At 44.1% G+C, this 25,947-nt stretch overlaps 1 protein-coding gene across 1 annotated transcript; it reads right to left on the reverse strand.

Annotated features, from left to right (window-relative positions):
- Positions 1-1,709: 1,709 nt before the first annotated feature.
- Positions 1,710-24,825, reverse strand: UTP6 (UTP6 small subunit processome component). Its single transcript, XM_053375179.1, has 19 exons — positions 24,634-24,825; positions 22,698-22,782; positions 21,857-21,898; positions 21,681-21,773; positions 20,700-20,747; positions 20,118-20,181; positions 19,575-19,693; positions 18,394-18,471; positions 16,165-16,246; positions 14,535-14,616; positions 12,761-12,942; positions 9,932-10,011; positions 9,736-9,813; positions 9,408-9,587; positions 6,339-6,419; positions 4,827-4,936; positions 4,643-4,709; positions 3,146-3,218; positions 1,710-1,970 (listed from the first exon to the last, which is right to left on the reverse strand). The coding sequence occupies exons 1-19, from the start codon at positions 24,723-24,725 to the stop codon at positions 1,813-1,815; spliced, it is 1,794 nt and encodes a 597-aa protein (XP_053231154.1). The 5' UTR covers positions 24,726-24,825; the 3' UTR covers positions 1,710-1,812.
- Positions 24,826-25,947: the final 1,122 nt, after the last annotated feature.

Genomic DNA, 25,947 nt, shown 5'->3' on the forward strand with positions numbered 1-25,947 from the left:
ATGGATGCAAGAATTCAAGACTGCCTGGAAGTCGTTGTAGTACTCTATATGTTATATTTTAGCTGTCAACTGTATGCCCGCAAACTTTGGGTTGCATCTACTGAAATCTAAATGCAAGTGCACTGATGAGCACATTCTGTTAACTGCATTCTTGTGCAAACTCTTCTGCTAGGACTTGGAAGAATGTGGAAGTGCAGCCAATATGCCTGCAACTGCATGTCTGTTAGTGGAAAGCAATAGCTGGAGTGCACTTTCTCCCTTAAAATATGTTTGCAAGCACAGTCTCTGAGAACTCAAGCCTTGGGCAAGCCAACGTTGCTTTCTAGCATTTGTCTTCCAGCCACTGGGGTATCGTTTTGCAGTGTGCAACTGCACATGACCCAGCTATTTATTTGGGCTTGATCTGCCCTAGACAAGGTGTTTATAAAATAATCAAAACAAAATAAATCCAGACGGGAGGAAAAACAGCAAAGGATTTTGTGCAAATGGATGTACAGTGGTATCTCTGGATGCAAATGGGATCCGTTACACAGCCCCGTTCGCATCCTGAAGCGAATGCAACCCGCGTCTACGCATGTGGCGCAACCTGGAAATAACACGTTCTGTTACTTCCGGGCCGCCGCAGAGTGCAACCCAAAAACACTCAACCCGAAGCTACTTCAGCCCAAGATATGACTGTACTTGGATTTCACATTGCTTTTTAGTGCAATGCTGTACTTGCTAAGACAGAAGTCTGAACTGAAGAGACTTTCTGCTTGCAGGACATCTTTAGATACAATCTGTTGGCACATTTTAAATTTAAAAACTTCACAAGACCAAACTGACCAGTCAGTCTTAAGTTCCTTGCAATTTGAGTACAATATCAACGCATTCCAAAAAAAATCTGACAGAATGATTGGATATTAGATTGTTAATGACACTTTGGACAGCTAATGCTACTGGCTCTATATGCACTGCTAACTAGTTAATGTCCAAGAGTTAGAAATCCTATTTATTTAAATACTCTTTATTATTGTACTTGTAGACCACTTTTAAGTGTATGTCACAAGGTGGATTTGAAAAATGTGACAAAGCAAATAGATTTTACAAAAAACACACAGTAAAACCACTAAACAGTGTTATGGGATGGGGGGGGGTGTCTCTTAAGCAGGGGAAACCCTAGTTCAGGCTATTACATTGAACTAGAGATGTCTCTTGTAACAACTTTGAGAGTCCAAATGAGCTAGTTTAATACGGGTATAACAAATTAATCAATTGTGTAACAATAAACAGCTGGAAGAGCCAGGGACAAAGTGGTTACTGCAATAAATTTAGGTAGGTAGCCGTGTTGGTTTGATGCAGTCAAAATAAATTAAAAAATTGCCCAGTAGCACTTTAGAGACCAACTAAGTTTGTGCATGCACACGAAAGCTTATACCCAGAACAAACTTAGTTGATCTCTAAGATGCTACTGGACGATGCAATAAATTTGTTTGTTTGTATAGCGCTCTTCATCCAAAGATCTCAAGGTGGTTCATAGCAATGTAAGCTTTTTTTTCTGTGTCTTCTGTTTTATGGCTCAACAGAACACACACAACAATGTGCCAACTGTTTCCTCTAACTCCACTCTCATGTTCTTATAGTTCTTTTTTTTCCATTGGAGTACGCCGTATGAACGCCAGTCAGAATCTTTGATCCACCCATCAAAAAACCAACAATGAAGAGAGAAGGCCCCCCAAAATATATATTTATTTGCCTTTGGGTTACAAATTTACAAACAACGTTTAAAGTAGGTTTCGCTCTTAAGATAAGACACATCTACGATTACATTTCTCACAGGTGTCCAGTTTGCAGCAATGTGTACTTTGAAATAAAAGTTTCCACTTGTTCCCCCTGCAACATTTTCATCGCCCTCCAGTGAATGCTGCCGCAGTTCTCAGGTTTGCCTTGGGACTGAGTCAGTTCCTCTTTGATGTAATCCAGCCAAATATCTTCAAAGGAAGAAAAAAGGCTAGTTAATATTGTGATAATGGAAATGCCCCCGTGAGCCCAAAACTTAGCAACACATGATCCTATGTATGTACCACCATTGGGGTTTATGTGTGGAGTGGGTTTTTTGCAAAATCTGGAACTAAAAACTTAGCCGTTGCTATAGTACTTACAATAGCTCCTTTTTAAAGATTATGTAAAGGTAAAGGTAAAGTGACCCCTGACCATTAGGTCCAGCCGTGGCCGACTCTGGGGTTGTGGCGCTCATCTCGCTTTATTGGCCAAGGGAGCCGGCGTACAGCTTCCGGGTCATGTGGCCAGCATGACTAAGCCGCTTCTGGCAAACCAGAGCAGCGCACAGAAACGCTGTTTACCTTCCCGCCAGAGCAGTACCTATTTATCTACTTGCACTTTGACGTGCTTTCGAACTGCTAGGTTGGCAGAAGCAGGGACTGAGCAACAGGAGCTCACCCCGTCGCGGGGATTCGAACCGCCAACTTTCTGATCGGCAAGTTCTAGGCTCTGTGGTTTAACCCACAGCACCACCCGCGTATGCATAAAAGAGGAGTATGTACTCTGCATAAAAGAGGAGAAAGTGGTTCTAGCAGCAGTGACGGCTTTACGTTACGGTATATGTTGAACAATTGATGATGAGCAATCTTTGGGCCAAGTCCAGAGTAAAATAACTTGTGCACAACTTTTAAAAAAAATATCCCTTTCCTGTATATTGGATGGCTCTGGCTACCACAGCCTTATGGCCAGCCCCCAGGTTAGCCAGATACTTAATTCTGGGGATTTGAGGGGTGGTGTTGGGATTTCATCTGAGGGACGTTGCTATTTGGGCTGCCTGCTTATTTAGCTGCCGACTTCATCCTTATTACCAGGCATAGGCAAACTCCAGCACTCCAGATGTTTGGGACTACAATTCCCATCATCCCTAGCTAACAGGACCAGTGGTCAGGGATGATGGGAATTGTAGTCCCAAACATCTGGAGGGCCGGAGTTTGCCTATGCCTGCTTATTATGATTCTGGCCTAAGTAGGTTCTCATGATGACACACAATAAAATCCAGCTTTTTGTGTGCGTGTGTTTAAATTTACTCTAACCAAAATGCAGAAGGAAGGAAGAGAAGATCTCTGGTTATACCCACAACACTTGAAGAAATAAAACTTCTTACCAGGGTCTGTGGCACCGAATTCTCTCAAGGCGCGTTCATAATATTCTCGGATATTGGACATTTTACAGGATTCCTTGGAGGTAGAAAAAAGGGGGGATAACTAAGGATGCTGAGCCAAAGGTTACAGCTGTTAAATATACTTGCCAAGTACATAACACAGTGTATTGCTATTTAGTCCTTCAGCCCATGAATTAAAAGGGCACAGGAATAAGAGCAGAAGCTGTGACAGGCTTGGGCAATAAAGTATTAAGAAGCTTTCCCCTCTCACATGGCGCTTTTCCTGCCTCACCACCCAAACCCATAGCCTTGAATGCTTCCCCTCCTATTCCTTCTCCACTACCCCACCACACCCCCTGGAGCTCCCTGAAAACTATCCATAAAACACACATACAGTGGTACCTCGGGTTAAGTACTTAATCTGTTCTGGAGGTCCGTTCTTAACCTGAAGCACCACTTTAGATAATGGGGCTTCCTGTTGAAGCCGCACCGCCAGAGCACAATTTCTGTTCTCATCCTGAAGCAAAGTTCTTAACCTGGGTTAGTGGAGTCTGTAACCTGAAGCGTATGTAACCTGAAGCGTATGTAACCTGAGGTACCACTATATTCCTATCCAACCAGATACAACCATGGGCAGCAACTAACGTGAAAGTTAAAAACATTCAGAAAGCACACAGAGGAGGCTGTTTTATTCCAAGACAGAACGCAAGTCAATCCAGCTCAGAAGTGGCTGGCAGTGGCTCTTCAAAGTTTGGGGCAGGGCTATCTCTCAGCCCTACCTGAAGCTGCCAGGATTTGAACCTGGGACCTTATGCATGCAAAGCAGATGATCTACCACTGAAGGCAGCCCTGTATAGGGAAGCTTTTAAAGGTTCAATGTTTTGCTATGTCTTTATTATATACGCTGGAAGCCGCCCAGAGTGGCTGGGGCAACCCAGTCAGATGGGCGGGGTACAATTTATTATTATTATTATTATTATTATTATTATTACTACTACTACTACTATTATTATTATGCTAGACTACCAAATAGGCAGAGTAGGCACTGATCTATGGGCCTTTTCGGGGCCATACGCCTTTTAGCGCCCCCACGACAATGTATCAATCAAAATTGGTTTATTAAAATTGTTGGTTGGTAAAATAAAAATAAAAAATGTACTAGGCATCCACATTTAATCTGACACTGTGGAGCTATGACCTTTTCCCCAAACAAACAAAAAAAGTATAAAAAAGCAACATCTCTAGCTGTTTAGGGCTTTCAGAAAACAACACAACATTTTGAGCCATGTCAGGAAACGGAATAGCAACGATGCACTTGATATAGGTCAAATCCTTTAAAAAAGTTTCCAGATGTTCTCTAAAAAGGCACCTTATAGTAGTCCAATCCCAACATATTTCAGCATATTAACCGCTGCTCCCTTTGGAAAATTCACAGTGGCACATGCCTCTAATGATACAGAACATCCTAAAACTAAGTTTGTCCTAAGTTACGTTACTTACTTGCTCCTTTTCAATCTGAATCATCTTCTTGAAGAACTCAAGGGAAAACGGATGGCTCTCATGTAAACTAGGAAATAAAGATGGTGTGTGAGGGATTCAGTTTTTAAAAACCATCAGAGAAAGCAGAATAAATAAATAATTGTATTTCTGTATATGTGTGTGTTTCAGAAGGAGTTCTTCTAACCTGGTAAAGACTTTCTTTGCTTTCTTATAGCCACCAGCCCTGTACGCCCATTCGATATACTTTTCCTTCATGGTTACCGAGTCAGCAGGCAGCGTGGCAAGCAAAGATCTCTGCAAGTTAAAACGTAAAAAGAACCTGAGCACATTCAGAGAAGACCTGTGAAGCTCTTAAGCACATGTCATGGACTATGAGGAGCCAGCATATTTTGATCCGAAGTGGGATATTTCAACCCAGAGAGCTAAGGATTCAAATAGAGAGCAGGACTGGTGTACACAGATGGAATAATTCTGATTCAGCTAACTTTAGCAAATCTGAGTACATCTTGTAATTTCGAGACTGTCCTTTCCAAATCAATATACAGTCATACCTTGGTTTTTGATCAGCTTAGTTCTTGAATGTTTTAGTTCCCGAATGCCACAAACCCAGAAGTGACTGTTCTGGTTTGTGAACTATTTTTGGAAGCCGAACATCCGACAGGGCTTCCGACTGGCTGCAGGAGCTTCCTGCAGCCAATCAGAAGCTGCGCTTTGGTTTCTGAATGTTTTGGAAGTCGAACCGACTTCCAGAACGGATTCCGTTCGACTTCCAAGGTACGACTATACAGTGGTACCTTGGTTTTCGAACGTACAGTAGTACCTCTGGTTGCGAACGGAATCCGTTCCGGAGGCCCGTTCACAACATGAGCAGAACGCAACCTGCAGCGGCGTGTCTGCACATGCGTGGGTTGCGATTCGCCGCTTCTGCGCATGATGCCATTTTCTGCGTCTGCGCATGCGCAAGCGGCAAAACCCAGAAGTAACCCTTTCCGGTACTTCCGGGTCGCCGCAGGACGCAACCTGACAAAATGTATCATGAAGCAAACGTAACATGAGATATGACTGTAATCTGTTCCGGAAGACCATTTAAGTTCTGAAACGTTCGGAAATCAAAAACTCAACAGCTGACAGCTTGGCCTCAGGATCTTGCACTCAGCAGAAGCCACGTGGCATGTTTGACTTCCGAGGCGTGTTCGAAAACCGAAATATTCGTCAACGGAGACGTTCGAAAACTGAGGTACCACTGTATTTAGAAATGGAGATTGTGTCTGAATGCATTCATACACACATTTATATCTGGGGTGCTTTCAATGGGTGTGTGCTCCCCCCCCCCGTTTGAATATTACTGTCTCCAGTCATTCCCCTCCTTCTCGCACCCTCCTCCTGCTTTGCTTCCACTTCTCTATTGTCAGAGAAACTCACATCTTCAGCAAAGGCTTTCCTCAAGTATGGCAGCCAGATCGGACACTGTCTTCCCTCGCCAAAGCCCTTGAGCCCAACTTAGTCTGGCTCCTGTACTCTACAAGGCTGTCTTGGGATCACATAATTTCTTTGACTTGCAGATTACCAAGCACAGTGCTGGTTCTAAAATTAATGCTAACATGATAATGTTACTAGTAAGACTATTCCCATCCGCTTTCCTGAATAGTTCTACCCATGCTGAGCTGTCGTTGTTTTCAAGTAGGATATGTAATACCTGATAGAGTGCTTCCGTTTCAGGAGTGCTATTGACATTCTCGCTCCATTCTGTACATAGAATCCATAACGGCAAGCTGTCCTAGTGGTAGGAAGAGAGAAAAATTAATGTATTTTTAAAAATAATTTTTATTGAATGGTTTTATGTTATAAAAAACAATACAGCCATACTACCACTAAATATAATTAAGAAATAAAAATTCCATACATCGATATTTAGTTTGTTATTTGTTATTTACTGTCTTATTTCCTCCCAAACATTGCATACAACAACACACATATGTGCAGACACCCACACACCCACAGAAAATGATAATAATCAAAGTAAATATTTTTTCCCCTTTTATCTTCCAAAATCTTTTCTTCAACTATGACTTCCCGTCAAGTCCCTTTGCATATGTTTTATCTTACATTTGAATGTACTCAAAACAATAAACCTTTCTATATAAATTGAGAAAAATTAATTTTAGGCCGTGGAAATACTGGGCATGATACGTTGGGATGCGAGGCACACACGTAGGAGCCAGACCCAGCATTTGAGGCTATGTGACAGCTATGAAACATATTTTTAAAAGCCACCAGAAAGCCCAGCGTGGGCTAGGAGATTAGGATGGCAGCAGAATTAATGCACTTATCTTCCTATTGGAGGAGTCTAGGCATATCAAGCAGCTGGAACCCCTTGATGCAGAGGATAATATCAAAAGCTTGTAAGGGGACAATAATGGGTGATAAAGGTAAAGGTAAAGGTACCCCTGCCCGTACGGGCCAGTCTTGACAGACTCCGGGGTTGTGCGCCCATCTCACTTAAGAGGCCAGGGGCCAGCGCTGTCCGGAGACACTTCCGGGTCACGTGGCCAGCGTGACAAGCTGCATCTGGCGAGCCAGCGCAGCACACGGAAACGCCGTTTACCTTCCCGCTGGTAAGCGGTCCCTATTTATCTACTTGCACCCGGGGTGCTTTCGAACTGCTAGGTTGGCAGGCGCTGGGACCGAGCAACGGGAGCGCACCCCGCCGCGGGGATTCGAACCGCCGACCTTTCGATCGGCAAGCCCTAGGCGCTGAGGCTTTTACCCACAGCGCCACCCGCGTCCCTAATAATAGGTGATACCTTTGTTCTAATTACAGGCAAGTAACTTAGCTCTTAACTTAAGCATTACAAGCAAGGGGTGTGTGGCACACCATCTTAGTAACTCTGGGGTGTCCCCATAGCCATGTGCCTTTCCCCAAGTTGCAGCTGCTGCCCACCCCCATGGACAACTTATACAAATTATTATTATTATTATTATTATTATTATTATTATTATTATTATTATTATTATGCTGCCTATCTGACTGGGTGGCTTCCAACAAATTAAAACACATCAAACATTAAAAACATACAGGGCTGCCTTCAGATGTCTTCTAGAAGCCAGATAGTTGTTTACTTCCTTGACATCTGATGGGAGGGCGCCACCACCGAGAAGGCCCTCTGCCTGGTTCCCTGTAACTTCACTTCTCACAGTGAGGGAACTGCCAGAAGGCCTTTGGAGCTGGATCTCAGTGTCTGGGCTGAATGATGGGGGTGGAGACACTCCTTCAAGTATGCAGGGCCAAAGCCCTTTAGAGCTTCAAATGTCAGAACCAACACTTTGAATTGTGCTTGGAAACGTACTAGGAGCCAATGTGGTCTCAGCGGCCGCTCCCAGTCACCAGTCTGGCGGTGGCATTCTAGATTAGTTTTAGTTTCCGAGTCACCTTCAAAGGTAGCCCCCCAGAGAGTGCATTGCAGTACTCTAAGCACAAACGCATGCACACAAGACACCCTCCCACCATGGCTGGGGAAACCCAGTCTAGCATCATTCCAAAGGCATTCTGGGGGGAAAAACACTAAATGGAAGGTCCAGAGAATTTGCGCCTGTCCACTGGGGGATATAGGAAGCCCTGCACACATATTTTTTAGATGTCCCTTTTATGATGAGGCACGTAGAGAAACCATTGACCCCCCTGCTGGTGAGGCTTGCTGACCTCCCGGTAAAGCAAAAATTTGATCTTCTCCTGTTAGGCAAAGACCACAAGTCGACCTGGACTGTCGCCAGATTCTGCGCACAGATCTGTAGCCGCAGACCATCCCCCAATTCAATCTAGTTTGTTAAAATTCCCAAACCCGGATCCACGGGCGACTTTGGGTCATTTCTCTAAGGTAGTCTGTTTTGAAGTTTTTATGAGTTTACATGCCTATCGCACCTTTAAACTTAAAATCCATTATTGTATATTGTTTTAAATGTTTGTTTTGCTATTGGGGTGGTAGTTCCATTTCTGTTTCTCAAGCTGGTCTCTGACCGTAATAAATTTCATCACTAAATGGAAGGAGCAAATGAGAAGAGCTGTTGCCCCTGTCATCACAGTAAATATTCCTGAACACCATCTGTCCCCAAGATGAGGGGAACATTTCCCACCCACCCACCCAAGATCAGAACACATGCCCCCCAAAATGCAAGTGAGGTGGCAAATTGGGGAGGGGGGTATTTCAAGGAAGCTGCCTGTGGCGTTTGCCTCTTAGGATGGGTCATAAGGAAAGGGTTAAAATGGGTGTGAAGTGATTGGCCAGTGAGAATGCAAGGGGGGAATAAAAGTTAGAGTGGGAGGTTTTGAAAGTCAGTTGAGGTTTGGGAGTTGCGAGTTGAGGTTTGGGAGTTGAAGAAGGAAAAGGGAGGTTTAGGTGTGGGTTGGTAGAGTTGTTTTGTGAGAGAGTGAGAGGAATTGTTAGGTGGAGTCAGATAGATAGTTGGAATAATCAGTTTGGAGTTGTTAGGAACTAAGATTAAGAAACTGTCAAGGAAAACTAACTGAAACCATAAGCTTGTTCCTGCATTTAAAAATAAACTTGATTATTTGTTTATGTTAACAACTGACTGGACTCCGTGTGTCCCCGTCAAATACGGGGTGGTGGCAGTGGAAAAAGCAATTGCAGTGGCGGCACAGGGTCAATAGACCATCAAACGTCCGGGGGCCCTGTGTGATCGCCACACTGCCCCTCCACCATGAGGCTTGCAAACAGCGATCCTTTCATTCCAGGGGCTTGTCGCTTACCTTTGCCTTAACTGCCCTAAATGCTTCCTGGAAACAAGGGCCTACACCATCCGTGTTCAGCTGGAGTAGCAACTTCAGCCTCATCTCCCACATTTCTACCAAGTGACTGAATCGCCTCGTTGCCGCTGCTGCCACCTCTTCAGCCTTTTCTCGGAGGTCGAGCCCCAGTAAGAGCTGGAGCTGACGAGATGCAAATCAAAGATAAAACGGAAGCCTTTATTGAGAAATGTGTCCCAAGACCCAAAGTCAAGTCTTCCTGTTTCATGCGATGTGGTGCTTTTATATATATATTTTTTAAAAACCCAGCAAGAGTCATATACATCCTTACCCACTGCTGATAGAGAGAAGCTGGTAGCAACTGTAATTCATGAGCCCGGCTGCAAACACTTGATATCCTTTCCAACCTCTAAAAATACAAGGAGAGATAAGGAAAAAAGAATGAGCTTCACTGCCAGGCAGACTAGCCTCCACAAAAACAAAAGTAAACTTCTGAAATTGTCTGCAGGAATACTTAAAGCGTTTACCTTCTGCTTTAACTCTTCACTGTTTGTCTTCCGGTTATATCTTTCCAAGCAAAAAGCGACGTAACGTTCCCACATGGCCTCTGGAGGGTTAAAAATGTTTTATTAAATAAAAACGGCAGTCACTCCTTCTGAAAGAAAACAACCACAACACTGCTTTTCCAAGACCCGCTAAAGAAAAATTCAACTCCTAAGCAAAAGCTATCAAACCAACAATTAAAAGGGGGGTGGAAACCACCTATTCACAAGATTTGCTACAAGTTCCTTTCCTCCTTCAGTATCTTTATTTAGAAATTTTATAAGCCACTTGATCAAAGAGCTCACCGAGCAGTGCACGAATAAAATCGTAGATAAAACACAGCTAAAATCCACACGGTACAGACACCGTATAAACCTCAAGGCAGCTCTGGTGCTTTCTCCTACTTCTCTCTCTTTTTTTTTTAAATAGATATTTATTAAAGTTTCAAAAATTATATAAAAACAAAACAAAACAAAAAATACAAACAGACAAGAATAAAAACAAGTATACTTTCAATCCCTTATTTTCTTATAACTTACTTCCCCGACTTCCTCATACCTCCCCTTTCTGTATTCCAATTTCTAATTTATTAATTCAGCAAATCCTTTCCCTTAATTTTCATTTAATTTTTAACCTTTCTTTTCTTTTTGCTTATCCATTACAGCTGGAAACCACATAAATTCTAAACCAGCGATATTCTAACATTCATTAATTTTGCAATGTTTCTTAAGATAGTCAAAAATATGGAACGCTTCACGAATCTGCATGTCATCGGCACGCACATATACTAAAATTGGAACGATACAGAGAAGATTAGCATGGCTTTCTCCTACTTCTCTGAGTCAGCTGGGGATGAAAACGTACAAAATCTGACTCTCTTGGAGCACGTCATGAGTGAAAAGTGGATTACAGGACACCAGAAAGCAGACACACATATTCTACCCACCTCACGGCTCTTTTCCGTCACCAAAGCAACACAACCGTAAGTGGGCAATACTGCCCTTTGAATATGATTTCTGAAGCGTTTCATGGGAGGCCTGTGGGAAAGTTGTGCATGAAATAAACCCTTGCTAACCAGGCTAGCCGGGTTCACTCAGCTGTTCCCTCCTCCAAGCAAATTGCACAATGTACGTTAAGTCCCTGAGGTGAAGCAGTTAGTGGCATGAGGCCCGCAAACCCTTGTGCTACATGAAGGTACAGGAGGGCCCTGCTCCCTCCCACCGCTGACACTCTGGCCGCCTTCTCAAATTCGGCAGAAGTGGCCATGAAATGGTTTTGGACAATACCACTTCAGACTGCAGGGCAAAGGTTCTGAGGAAAAATCACTCTCTCGTGAGCAGCAGTACACTCCCAAGCACGGAATATGTCCGATAAAAGCTTAGCCTGGAAGCTTGCTCCTTGAAATTTAAATTTCTACGTGGAGGGATTTTGAGACCCAGGAAGGTGCTGAATGGGGGAACATTCAGTTATGCGAGTCTCTACCTGCAGTCTTGAGGTGGTCAAATCCAGACATGGCTTCATCACCTCATCTGCTCTTAGAACTAGGCCAACAAGCCTCCAGTTCACCTTAATAGCTTAATTAGTATTTTTGGAGGACATAAATCACCACTGTTATCATGTAAAGGTAAAGGACCCCTGGACGGTTAAGTCCAGTCAAAGGTGACTATGTGGTTGCGGCACTCATCTCGCTTTTCAGGCTGTGGGAGCTGGCACTTATCTGCAGACAGCTTTCCAGGTCATGTGGCCAGCATGACTAAACTGCTTCTGGCGCAATGGGACACCGTGACGCAAACCACAACGAATGGAAACGCCATTTACCTTCCCACCGCAGCAGTACCTATTTATCTACTTGCACTGGTGTGCTTTCAAACTGCTTGGTTGGCAAGACCTGGGACAGAGCAACAGGAGATGACCCGGTCGTGGGGATTTGAACTGCCAACCTTCTGATCAGCCAAGCCCAAGAGGCTCAGTGGTTGAGACCACAGCGCCACCCACATCGTGAAACCTGATTAACAATTGCAAGCGGATGAGAAGGACAAATGGACAAGCACTTGGAAAGCTTGCTACCTCTCTTGCATTTCCAGATGGGTGTTTAAGAGTGGGAAGGAGGCTCATCGCGTGTCAGGGAACTGCCATCGGAGACACAGGAGGTGAAAGGGCTCACAGAGGCTGAGAGAGACTTATCCGCTGAGGAGGGAACCAGCAGGGGGAGAGGAAGGGCTCCAAGGGAAAGTGAGTCGGAGGGAGGGCTCAGAGACACTTCCAGCGAAAATAGTGGGGAGGTTTCAGGACCTCCCATAGGGACACCCACTCCTCGCCGGAAACTGTCACGCCGAGAGTCCAGAAGACGCGTTTCCGTTAAGGAACTTTTATGCTGGAAGAAGTTCCGTAAACGCCCACTGTCCGATTCTACGAGCGACTGATGGAGCCATGCTTAAGGAGCTCCGTCACAGACAGAGGTTTGTGGACTTAGCCAAACTCTGAGGGACTAGGACTTTATGCACAAGCAGCTCATCATCCCATGACATCGCGCATGCAAATTCTTCGCAGCATCTGCATGACATCATTGGCAAAAACAAATGTATTGCCTTCCCATTTTCATTCAAATATACTAGGGGAAATCTGAAGAGTTAAAAATTAAAAAATAACCACATACATATTGAGCTCTTCAAGTCCCTCAGTTCATAATTAAATAGGGAATCATGACTACATACATCTTCAAAGCTCTACCGCAAGAACTGGAAGTATCGTTTATGTTTTAGAGATTTTATACTTTATAAATGCTGATATATATTAGAGGCACAAGTTCTAACCTGTGGGAAGGGAGGCAACTGCTTCATCAAACACCATGCAACACCGTTCTTCTTTTAGGGCTGCTTCCTGTGCTTTTGATTGTTTGGACCGATGTTCTGTTGTGGGCAAGGAGCCCTTCTCCAGCTCCTGCCGTGCTATGTAGTCCCACATAAGGGGATCGTTGGCGTATTCTGCCTGCAGGCTAAGAGGAAAACTATCATGCTATTGTTCCATGGCTACCCTCTTCTTAGGAGGGAGCATTAAGAGTGCTTTGCTCTCCAAGCAGACAGCTACCGTATTTTTCCCTCTATTACACGCAGATTTTTTCTCCTAAAAAGTAAGGGGAAATGTCTGTGCGTGTTATTGAGCGAATGTGTGGTCCCTGGAGCTGACAAGCGCGAGTGAAGGCAAAAATCAGGCAAATATCAAATCGTCCGGAGAAGGGAGGAAAGGAGGGAGGAAGCTGCTGCTTTCCTGCATTCTGCCTCAGGGTCTTACTGCCCACCCGCTTCTGTTTCCTTACTGTGTTTGCTCAAACGGAACAAAGAGTAGAGAAAACCCCTCCCCTCCAGGCAAACAGAGTGGAAAGCAGAGCGTCCTTCCTTCTAATTCCTCTCCGTGCGTCTGGGACTCGAAGGCAACATGCAGGTTGGGGGGGGGGAGAGAGAGAGAGAGCTGGCTGGCTGGCTTGTGGGGGGTGGGGACTTTTGCCTTCCTTTCCGGGGACTTTTGCCTTCCTTTCCTCCCTCCGGTAAAACCCCTCTCCTGCATTCTTAGCCAGCTGCTTCTCTGCACACCCCTCTCGGTGCTCCTTGTCGCTTCTATGTTTTTCCTTCCCTCCCTACTTAAAACGTGGTTCCAATCACGGATCCAAATGGATCCTCAGGATCTTTGCATTGAGTCACCCCAAATTCACCATCAGATCACATAGCATGTCCATGGCTACAGCCTGCACCAAAAAAATCACGCACCCACTGTTGCCTGGGGCTGCAATGGTACAAAAACGTGGTTACAAAGCATGGATCCACATGGATCCTCAGTATCTTTGCATTGGGTCACCCCAAATTCACCATCAGATCACATAGCATGTCCATGGCTACAGCCTGCACCAAAAAAATCACGCACCCACTGTGGCCTGGGGCTGCAATGGTGCAAAAACGTGGTTACAAAGCATGGATCCACATGGATCCTCAGGATCTTTGCATTGGGCTACCCCAAACTCACCGTCAAATCACATGTCTGTGGCCGCAGCATGAAGCACAAAAATGATACATCCACTGTTTCATTCAGAATTTTTTTTTCTTGTTTTCCTTCTCTAAAAACTATGTGCATGTTATGGTCAGCTGCGTGTTATCGAGCGAAAAATACAGTATATCACAACAGTGACATTTTATTTATCCTGAGATACTCTCGGCACCAATTCAGGTGAAGCCACGTCAGACATGCCGGAGTCTGCCAAGTCATAGTGTGGTCTACACACACTAAAGAACAGAATGGGGATGAGGTGATAGACTGAAAGTGAGAACATCAAACCTGAATGCTTTCCATGTTAAACAAAATAATACTTCCAGCACAGTGGTTTCCAAACTTTTCTTTCCCACAGACCGTTTGGAAATTGCTGAAGGTCTTGGCAGACCACTTAATGATTTTTCTGCCTGTTGTAGCAATTGCAATGCGCTGCGATATATGCTGTATGATATATGTTTTAAAAAATTGTCTTTTTACAGACATGCAGACCACCTGAATGTACCACACTAATCGTGCTCTAGTTCTCCACACCCACCCCGAACTTACTTTTCCAGAATTTCCTTTTGAAGGTCTTGTGTAAAATCAAAAAGTTTTGCAATTGACAGCAGTGACAGAAGAAACTCGGCACCTAGAATGGAGTGAGACAGACAGACAGTAATTAGGGAGGGTCCAGAACCTTATAAACAGTCTCTCTTAAGCCAGAAAATATTTAACAAATAAAATATATGTACTCTATAACAAGAGGATTAATTTAAAAAATGAATAAAACCATAAGAACTCTCCAAACTTTGCTTGAAACGCATCTCTTTAATGTGGAGTGTCAAATTCTGCCGCAAGGCTTGGATTGACTTGTATGTGAACTTGCCTACACAATTCATGAATGCTCAGTACAGCAGCTGGGACAGATCAGTCTGTAGATCATGAGGCTCTTAACCTCAGGGTCATGGGTTCGAGCCCAACATTGGGCAAAAGATTCCTGCATTGCGGGGGGTTCGACTAGATGACCCTCAGAGTCCCTTTCAACTCTTACGATTCTATGCAGGTAATACCGGGTCAGAGACAACTGGCCCATCAACACTGGCATCCTGAGAGCAGCCAAGTCCAGATGCTACAAGAAAGCCGAATAACTCATCCTACGTATTTAACACCTTTCCGCAGGGCCTGCAAGACAGAGCTGTTCCACCAGGCCTTTGGCCAGGGTACACAGCCTGACTCCCTCCTTCGGCAATCTTCGCGGAGCTCTGGCCCAATGGTTGCCATTAATTTGATTGGAATTAATTTTAGAATGAAATGATTTTACAATGTTTTATCGTTTTACTGTTGTTAGCCGCTCTGAGCACAGCTTTGGCTGGGGAGGGCGGGATATAAATAAATAAAAAATAATTATTATTATTATACTAGTAAATATATTTCTTAAAAACCTAGGTGCCACTTTTGAATTTTAAATCAGTCCCAATATTCATAAAACCATTCGAAACAATAAACAATAAACAAAAGTGAAAACATCCATATAGTCAATTTAATTTCAGCAGCCTCTGCAGCAGCCAGAACCAACCCAGAACTCGGTTATCAACACTTGTGGAAAGTTAGGGTGAGCAGAGAGGTCTTTTAACTGTCTGTGAAAGTACCCCTTTGTCAGTAACACCTTCAGGGTTGTAGCCATCCCAAAGTCATTCTGTTAGAATGGGTGCCGCAATATTCAACCCCAGCCAAACAAACCAGTGGCCTGTATTTATTTTTTAAAACCTAAGCCATGTTGCTGGGACACGGGTGGCGCTGTGGGTTAAACCACAGAGCCTAGGACTTGCCGATCAGAAGGTCAGCGGTTCGAATCCCCGCGACGGGGTGAGCTCCCATTGCTCGGTCCCTGCTCCTGCCAACCTAGCAGTTCGAAAGCACGTCAAAGTGCAAGTAGATAAATAGGTACCGCTCTGGCGGGAAGGTAAACAGCGTTTTCCGTGCGCTGCTCTGGTTTGCCAGAAGCGGCTTAGTCATGCTGGCCACATGACCCGGAAGCTGTACGCTGGCTCCCTTGGCCAATAAAGCGAGATAAGCGCCGTAACCCCAGAGTCGGTCACGACTGGACCTAATGGTCAGGGGTCCCTTTACCTTTACCTTAGGCAGGTTGCTACTTAAAACACACACACACACACAGGAAACAAAACATGGGAGTTACCTTTGATTTTCTGAACAGCATTTCTGTAGACAACTCGGGCCATTGCACCATTAAGTATTTCCTCAGAATAGCTGACTTCACCCTAAAATTGCAGGCAAAAGTCAAGCTTTCATGTCCTAGACCCTTTTCAGTTAAAGAACAATTCATGGCACACGATCAACACTTTTTCCTCCACAGAGTTGCAGCTGGGGCCGCACTGCATATATGGGCCACTGCACTGTCAGAGAAATGCTCCACATATATTGATAGCTGGACATTCCCCAATATTGAAAAAGCAACAATAGTGTGGCCTCTGGTTAGCTTTGTTGGCATATATTTTCCATAAGCAATGAGGGTAGGGGAGGAGGAAAGGCACAGCAGGTCACAAGAAACTTGCAGCTTGTCAACATCTTCCAGAAGCAACACAATACACTTTGGTGGGCAGGGTCAGGAAAGGGCAAAATAGAATAATTTAGCTTTTTCCTACCCACCCCAAGCCATTTGGATGGGGTGGGCTACATGTTCAACAGAATACATAAATTAAAAAGGAACTTGGCAAAGAACCTTTCACAAGAGGTGTGTGGTCTCTGAAAGAGTGCAGTCACTCAACAAAACACAATCCGGTGCTCGCCTTGCGTTTGTTAACAGCTGTACAAGTTACTAGAACTGTTCCACAACACATGTCCCAAGTTGATGACTCGCCACTATTACAGGAGCACAGAAACATTGATCCACAGGAGAAAGCTGCGCCAGCGACGTTCCTCGAGTCATGCAGACTCTGTGCTGCACTTAAAGGACAAGCACAAGACCAATTAAGGGATAGCTGTTTTTGCTTCAGATGTCTCAAATGGACGCATAGCACAGGAAAGTACAGTGGACGCTCGGGTTGCGAACGTGATCTGTGAGGGATGCACGTTCACAACCCGCAGCGTTCGCAACCCACAGCTACGCACACATGGGTTGCGATTTGGCGCTTCTGCGCATGCGCGACCACCGAAACCTAGAAGTAACCCGTTCCGGTACTTCCGGGTTTCGGCGGTCCGTAACCTCAAAAAATGCAACCTAAGGCATCTGTTAACCCGAGGTATGACTGTACTGTATAAGTGTGTCGTAATTTATTGTATCACAAACACTTCAAATGATACAACTTAACTGTCTAAGTCAGAGGCGGGAAAACATTTTCCAGATTAAGGGTCCCCATACCCTCCTGGGCCATGTTTTGGGGGATGCACACCAGTGATGGGAAGGCGAAAAGTGAGTACTGTTGTGACACTTTACCGTACAAAGTTAAGTGCATCCCAGTCGCCAGGGCCGGATTTAGGTTTGATGCGGCCCTAAGCTACTGAAGGTAATGGGGCCCTTTATATGTCCAGCTGTCCTTTGTCAACAACAAATTGTTGCTGTTTTTTGGGTTGAATATATGCTATATGGTAATTTATGGAACTAATGGGTATCTAAAGCCATTTGCACGTAACAAAATATGTATTTTATCAAAGTAATTGTTGAACTGAAATACAATTAAGAACAATTAATAGTGAAATACAATTAAGAAGAAGTATATTGGGGGTACAGAAGTACTGTTTTGGGGGGACAGGAGACAGGCGGGTGTGGAGGTCCTGAATGGGGTAACTGTGCCCCTGAAAGACCAGGTGCGCAGCCTGGGAGTCATTCTGCACTCACAGCTGTCCATGGAGGTGCAGGTCAATTCTGTGTCCAGGGCAGCTGTTTATCAGCTCCATCTGGTACGCAGGCTGAGACCCTACCTGCCCGCAGACTGTCTCGCCAGAGTGGTGCATGCTCTAGTTATCTCTCGCTTGGACTACTGCAATGTGCTCTATGTGGGGCTACCTTTGGGCGGGGTATAAATAATAAATTATTATTATTATTATTATTATTATTATTATTACGCAAGAGAATGGGGCTCTAAGCTATAGCTTGTTTAGCTTATACGTTAATCCGGCAGTGCCAGTCACACAACGCTCACAGGTTTTCACAAACACACACCCATCTCCACCCAGGGAGGAAAGAGGCATCTTCACAGTTCAAGGACTTATTTCAGCCAAGCAAAAGCACTTGAGAAGGGTGCAGAGACAGGCTGAAAGGAGTGTGGCCTGGGGACAGGAGATGTAGCCTGGAAAAAAATCCCAAGGGCTCAGCAGACAGGTCTAGATTTTCCCCACCCCAGACCCAAGAGGAATTGTTTCTGGCACAGGCAGAAATTTTCCGTGACAACGGCATCTCATTTCTTACCAGGTCCATCTTTGCTTGCTCAAATTCTTTCTTCTCTTTCCTTTGCTTTTCGGCATTCATGAGCTCCATCCTGAAATACTGCAGAAACAAAGAAAGGCAAAGAGGGGGAAACGCCAGTGGAGAAGGATTCCTTGTTACTACTGTGGTTAATAGTGGTGCTGATATAAAACATAACTGGAGAAATATCAGGAATAGGAAATCAGCCATTTTGTGGCACGCTCCCAATTAACCATGATTAAGGGACTCCCAGCATTATGACTACTACTAAAAAAAAAATTAGCTGTCTTCTTAATAAACTTTGCATTCGTTGTTCTTTTGACTTTTCCCTCACTACTGTTCTTGAAACTGTTGGAAGACTTTGCCCGGTTAAGCGCTTCACCAGAAACTGACGCCGTCATTGTGGATGGACCAGGATAAACATGGCTGTTTCACAACAACAGAGGCTATAAAAATAATGACAATAGTGGAGATCAAGTTGGCATGTTAAAATTTTAGAGAGAAATTTTAAAGCTCCCTTGGACTTTTGATGATTTTAACAACAAAAGCAATATTACAAAATTGCATCACTTTCAGGCTGCAAAGATAAAACACGAAGGACTTTACAACTATTGCATATCTTACTTTCCCACGCGTGGTAAAGACAATTGCATCTGAGGTTTTTCCTGGAAGACACACTCAGACTCAATGCCTACCATATTTAACTATAGCTTTGAGAATGAAAGAAGGGCATCATACTATTAGCACGAAAGTTATACGTATATAAAAAAGCAACAGTATGTCCAACCAGGCTCACTTGGCCCACTCATTACATCTCCTTAGGCACTAAACAAAACCATTTCTCTTCAACCAGGTCTTTGACTGATTAGCATTATATGGCTTTTTAAATGCGCCTGAGGGAGAGCGGTTATTGGTTTGTTTTGCTTTCGTTTTATTACGCATTTTGTGTTTTTGTTTTGTATTTTTCTGTTGTGAACGGCCCTGTGATCTTCGGAGGAAGGGCGGTATACAACTACTACAACTAAAAAAAAGAATAATTTGCCAGTGAGGATGGAAAACCAGAATGGCGTTCTGTTCTTCAGTTCAACAAACCAGCAGTCAATGAACAAGCAGATCTTAGCTGAAACGAACTAGTTAAACATTTGCAGCGGAGGGAGTGAGGAAGCATCAGAATCACATATTACCTCTTGATACAGTTTGGGACATTCTGGATGGAAACGCAAGGCACGAAGGAACAACTGCCGGGCACTTTCAGATGAGAGACGGTCCTCCATTTCCCATTTTGCAGCCATGATCCAGAGAGCTACAACAGAGAGAGAGAGAGAGAGAGAGAGAGAGAGAGAGAGAGAGAGAGAGATGCATGGTGCTGTTTAAGACAGTCACTGCAAAACCAGCTGACAACCAAGAAGTCATTCCAAGTAATGGTTCTTATGCCTTGTTCTGCTAGCCTCGCCTTCCCCAACTTGGTACCTTTCAGATACTGCTAGACTACAACTCTCATCATCCCTGGGCATTGGCCACACTGGCTGGAGCTGATGGGATCTGGAGGACACAACATTGGGGAAGGTTGCTCTAGTATAGCAGTAACTCTAGTATAGCATAACCTGTTCCATCAGCTTAAATGAGCCACATCAGGCAAGTGAATTGTGCCACTGCCAGGATATCCCATCCATCTTTTCCAAGACTGCCTACCCTACTCACTTCATTTACAAGAGTAAGTACCGTACCTGGTTTGTTGGGATGAAGGGCTAACATGGCTGAAAACACCTTGCCCAGCTGTATTCTCCTGTTCTATTAGGAAACAGAAAGCATCATATCACTCTCTTATATTGTGTACCTTTTCAAGTGAAACAGATTCACCTTCATTACAGAGGACTTTGATACTGTTTGGTTTGCCATCTTACAGTGAAATATATCTAGATCTGCACAGAGGGAACTTACAGTTTTTAGCACCTGCATTCCCCATAACAAAAGCTAGGGGTGGTCAGGCAGAACAGCAAAGCTCAAACAGCAGCAAGACTGTGAATATTTATTTAGTATTTATTTATTTATCACAAACTCCGGCTGTTGTAAACTCTGTCATGCATACTCATATATAAGAGACAGAGACTAACTCACAGTCCTCTGATAGTACTGGCAGGTGAAAATATCAAAAGCAAGTCCAGTCGTTCCAACAAATCCGGTCATTTCAACAAGGTTCTTCCAAATTATCACCATGCAAAGACCACATCCCGTGGCTCCCTTGAAAGGAGGTTCAACTGCTTTATAAGCTCACAGCTGAAATGAGGAAATTACACTCCAATACTCACCCATTTCTTGCAAAAGGCCACATGAGACAACCACAGCTGAAGATCATCCTATGGAAGTGAAACAAAAAGGAGGGTACGGGTAAGCTAAGAACACAACAAGTACCATTAATCCAGAATTGTTATCCTTTTTACAACAATGGCGTAAGGAGCAAGATATGGGAAAGTCAAAGCTTCCACAGCCAGCAATTGGGAAAAGAAACTATGGAATGAAGAAGTGTCTCAACTAGCAGTCAGTGATGGACCTGTCTTTCAGGAGGAGGAAGAACCAGTATTCTAAAACAAGCATTTTAGAAACTAAAAAGGTAAAGGTAAAGGTAAAGGGCCCCTGACCATTAGGTCCAGTCGTGGCCGACTCTGGGGTTGCGGCGCTCATCTCGCTTTATTGGCCAAGGGAGCTGCTGTACAGCTTCCGGGTCATGTGGCCAGCATGACTAAGCTGCTTCTGGCGAACCAGAGCAGCGCACGGAAACGCCGTTTACCTTCCCGCCGGAGCGGTACCTATTTATCTACTTGCACTTTGACGTGCTTTCGAACTGCTAGGTTGGCAGGAGCAGGGACCAAGCAACGGGAGCTCACCCCGTCGCCGGGATTCGAACCACCGACCTTCTGATCGGCAGGTCCTAGGCTCTGTGGTTTAACCCACAGCGCCACCCGCGTCCCTATTTTAGAAACTAGAAAGCTACAAATTGCAACTGGTTTGTTCTTGGCTTACCACTCATGGTTTGTTTGGAGCAAGACAACCCATGAGCCCAGGTTTGAACATAACACTAAGCCAAACTCTGTCACAGCTCCAAGAAAAACAGCAGCAGCACCAGGAGAGGCGTGAAACAGCTGCTGTTTTCTAACTATGTCGCTAGGACACCTGCTCATTCATACTTAGCTGCAGTTTGGCTTTAGAATTACGCACAAATAAGCTCAGCATCATGTTACAAAAGAGGTTATACAAAATCATCCAAGAGCTATAGAATAAAACAGTCTTACACTCCATTTTGTTGTGGCCCGTTTGAAGACACCATGTATTCTCTGCAGAATGGAGTACTCAATCTCATCTTTCTTGAACGAGTAGCCAGTGCGCTATGGAAAACAACGACCAACTTTACAATCCTTGGTAAATTCCATAAGGACCCCTTCAAGTTTTCAGTTACATGTCAACTTACCGCTCTTCTTTTCTTAATCAATTCCAACAGATTGATTTCATACTGAAGGGGAAGAAAATATTTAGAAGGTCAACAATACTTCAAGGATGATAAAAACTGAGCAATAGCTAGCACAGTAAAGCCATGCATTTATTGCTTTATATACATTTTATGTGATATTATATAATAACAACTGCAATTAAGGCCTGTAATAATGAGGTGAATAAATCAAGAATTATCCAGTGCCCATTCATCCTAGCTACTAAACATGGAGAAATGATCCTCCCCACTGAATCAGTGGGCTGAACCCTCTTGGATTTTGATGGAACCAAAACATACATTTACCTCTCTCTCTCTCTCTCTCTCACACACACACACACACACACACAAATTTCTCTAGGTAGGGTCCAGAAAGACTTCTGTCTATTCTTAAGAGCTGCTGCTAATCAGTGCATAGACCAGGGATGGGGAACCTGCAAACCTCCAGATGTTGGTAGTCCAAACCCCATCAGCCTCAGCCAGCATGGCCAATTGTCAGGGATTATGGGACCTGTAGTCCAGCAACATCTGGAGGGTCAATAAGTTATCTACTCATCTGGTGATATAAGGCAGCTTCCTCTGTTTTTAAAAGGCCCTCTCTACATCCTTACAACTGCATCGTAATTAATGTATAAATCTGCTGCAGCAAAATTTAGAACCAAGAGATATACCAGACTGTGCATTTGACAACTAAGCCATGCTTTCTTGCATTATGTTTTCAGTTCACATTTTTAAGAAACACCACAAGATATAACGCTTGTTAACTGTGACAAATATCAAGAGACGAAAGCTTACCGAAAATGAATCTTCTTAAGAAACCTACCTGAATGTAACTGATAAAATTCTCCTTATGGAGTGCTCTCCGTTGTATTTTATATTCAAGGGCTAAGGTCTTCTTAATAACCGCCCTGCAGAAATACAAAAAGGCAACATCCTTCCATGGTTCCCAATCCACAGAAAAACACAGGTATCACAACAAATTGAGGTGTTAACAACTCAATTTCCTCCTTATCGTCCATGTCTGGTGAGGGACATGCAGGTTCTAAATCAGTGCCTGGCTGCTAGAATGGTCTGGGTGGGGGGCTGATAAAATCCTGAAAAGATGTTACTGAATATATGGGAAATAACTGTGTACAGCTGACAACGTTGTCAGCATTAAGATAAATTCCACAGTGTAAATAAGTTTTGAGGGATGTCACAATGGAAAAGCGACTGGCATAGTTTTTTGTAAAATATGCAAGGATATAAAATATATATGAGAGAAGGGAAGAAGAAGGGAAGTCTTAAGTATGTAAAATGTTTATCTGAACTTGTAAAACAGAAGATTTAATAAAAAGCACATTTACAAAAAATAAAAATAAAAGATGTAATGACTTGGCCATGAAATTTAGAACCCACAAGATATATAAGAATGTGCATTTGAGCACTAAGCAGTGCTTTCCTGGCATTATATTTTCAGTTTGCATTTATGAGAAACAAAAGACACAGTTGGTAGCATTGAGATAAATTCCACAGTTTAAATAAGTTTTGATGGATGCAATAATGGAATAACTGAATGGTATAGTTTTTGTAAAAAAAAATACAGGGATGTAAGATATGTAAAATGAACCATGGAAAGAGAAGAAGGGAAGTCATTGATATCTTAAGTATGTTAAATGTTTCTCTGAAATAGTAAAAATTAATAAGAATCATATTTATTTTTTTAAAGAAGATATTATGGCTTGGCTGCTTGCAGGTCTGCCGAGTAAGGTGAACAGCCTGTTCCCTACCAACCTTGAAGGAGTAGGACCAGGGCCGGATTTAGGTTTGATGAGGCCCTAAGCTACTGAAGGTAATGGGGCCCTTTATATGTCCAGCTGTCCTTTGTCAACAAATTGTCACTGATTTTTTTGTGTTGAATATATGCTACATGGTCATTTATGGACCTAATAGGTATCCAAAGCCATTTGCACATAACAAATTATGTATTTTATCAAAGTAATTGTTGAACTGAAATAAAATTTAGAAGTATATTAATATATTAATAGTGAAATACAATTAATAAGTACATTAATAGGTAAAGGTAAAGGGACCCCTGACCATTAGGTCCAGTCGTGACCGACTCTGGGGTTGTGGCGCTCATCTCGCTTTATTGGCCGAGGGAGCCAGCGTACAGCTTCCGGGTCATGTGGCCAGCATGCCTAAGCCGCTTCTGGCGAACCAGAGCAGCGCAGGGAAACGCAGTTTACCTTCCCACCGGAGTGGTACCTATTTATCTACTTGCACTTTGACATGCTTTCGAACTGCTAGGTTGGCAGGAGCAGGGACCGAGCAACCGGAGCTCACCCATCGCAGGGATTCGAACCGCCAACCTTCTGATCGGCAAGTCCTAGGCTCTGTGGTTTAACCCACAGCGCCACCCGCGTCCCAAGTACATTAAGTGTGAAATAATTATTAAGCTCTAACTTAAAATGGTTGGGGGCCCATTACGTACATCACAGGAGCCTACACAACACAAAACACTGTTGCTGTACGTAGGTTTTATTTGATTTGTTTTTTATCTTACATTTTGGAAACGTACATCCAGGGTTTTTTTGCCTTTAAATTTTTGAGGGACCCCAAGAGAGTGTGACCCTAAGCTAGAGCTTGTTTAGCTTATACGTAAAACCGACCCACACAAACGAGGTTCCCTTTCCCCATCTTCCTGCTTCCACCCCCAATCCATGGGGTCGTTCCCTCCCTAGATCCCTGGGGATCGCGGAGATCCCGCCTCGCCCAACCTGATCTCTTTGCTGGTGAGGAGCCCGACCCTCCCCAGCTCCTCTAGCTCGGGGATCCGGTCCTCGATGCGCTGCTCGATCCTCTCCGCCATGACCGGGAAAGGCGACCAGCCTCCGAGCGCCGGTCTCTAGCTAAATGCACAGCAGCAGCGAGCGACACATGCCCGCGCCAGGAGAGAGACTCGGCTTCCGCTTCCGCCGGGGTGTTGCCGCGTTTCCCTTCCGCGCAGGGCTCGCTGCCTCCCTGCGGCTCCCAGGGGAACTGCAGCATTTCTGGCTCCGGCCGGGAAAAGGGGTCAGGTCAGATCAGGGCCGCTTTGTCAGCCTTTCCTCCTCCGCTCCTGTGAAAGGAAAGCCTGGTCCAGACCTGAGGTGGGAGGAGGGCCTGGTGACAACCTGAGTTGCTAAGATGTGGAATATACACTTCATTAATTCAAGGAATATACATTAATTACAATTTACCAATTTCTGTGAAACATCCCCAGCAAATTCCTACTACATCTTGTCTTCCATACTACAAACGCTGTCATTCGGGATCTCCCTCTTTGATATATCATCTGCAACACTCCTCTAAAATCAAAGGAGTTGCAGATAGTGTGAAATATCACGAAAATAATGGCATCGAGTGCCAGCTATAAAATACTAGCTGTACCTTCCCCACAGAAGCACCCAATAAAACAAAACAAAAATCCAACCTGCAATCTGAATGTGTAAAGGTAAAGGGACCCCTGACCATTAGGTCCAGTCGTGGCCGACTCTGGGGTTGCGGCGCTCATCTCGCTTTATTGGCCGAGGGAGCTGGCGTACAGCTTCCGGGTCATGTGGCCAGCATGACTAAGCCGCTTCTGGCGAACCAGAGCAGCACACGGAAACGCCATTTACCTTCCCACCCTATTTATCTACTTGTACTTTGACATGGTTTCGAATTGCTAGGTGGCAGGAACAGTGACCGAACAACGGGAGCTCACCCCGTCGTGGGGATTCGAACTGCCGACCTTCTGATCGGTAAGTCCTAGGCTATGTGGTTTAAACCACAGCGCCACCCGCGTCCCAATCTGAATGTGTAGGATAAATTATTGTTCACAATACTATCTATATTCAGGTAGGTAGCCGTGTTGGTCTGACGCAGTCGAAATATATAAAAAAAATTGTCCAGTAGCACCTTAGAGACCAACTAAGTTTGTTCTTGGTATAAGCTTTCTGAAGAAGTTTGCATGCACATGAAAGCTTATACCAAGAACAAACTTAGTTGGTCTCTAAGGTGCTACTGGACAATTTTTTATTTATATATATATTAATACTATCTATGACAGC

The sequence above is a fragment of the Podarcis raffonei genome, chromosome 2, assembly GCF_027172205.1.
Source record: "Podarcis raffonei isolate rPodRaf1 chromosome 2, rPodRaf1.pri, whole genome shotgun sequence".
Classification (NCBI taxonomy): domain Eukaryota; kingdom Metazoa; phylum Chordata; class Lepidosauria; order Squamata; family Lacertidae; genus Podarcis; species Podarcis raffonei.

What these genes read in the sequence shown, in the direction of transcription:
- UTP6 (XM_053375179.1), bottom strand. Translation starts at nt 24,725, where the DNA reads ATGGCGGAGAGGATCGAGCAGCGCATCGAGGACCGGATCCCCGAGCTA. An exon ending in GTGAAGAGTTAAAGCAGAAG is followed by an intron (nt 9,814 to 9,931) that starts GTAAACGCTTTA and finishes TTGTATTTTTAG; the next exon opens with AGGTTGGAAAGGATATCAAG. An exon ending in GCAAAGAAAGTCTTTACCAG is followed by an intron (nt 4,710 to 4,826) that starts GTTAGAAGAACT and finishes TTTATTTCCTAG; the next exon opens with TTTACATGAGAGCCATCCGT.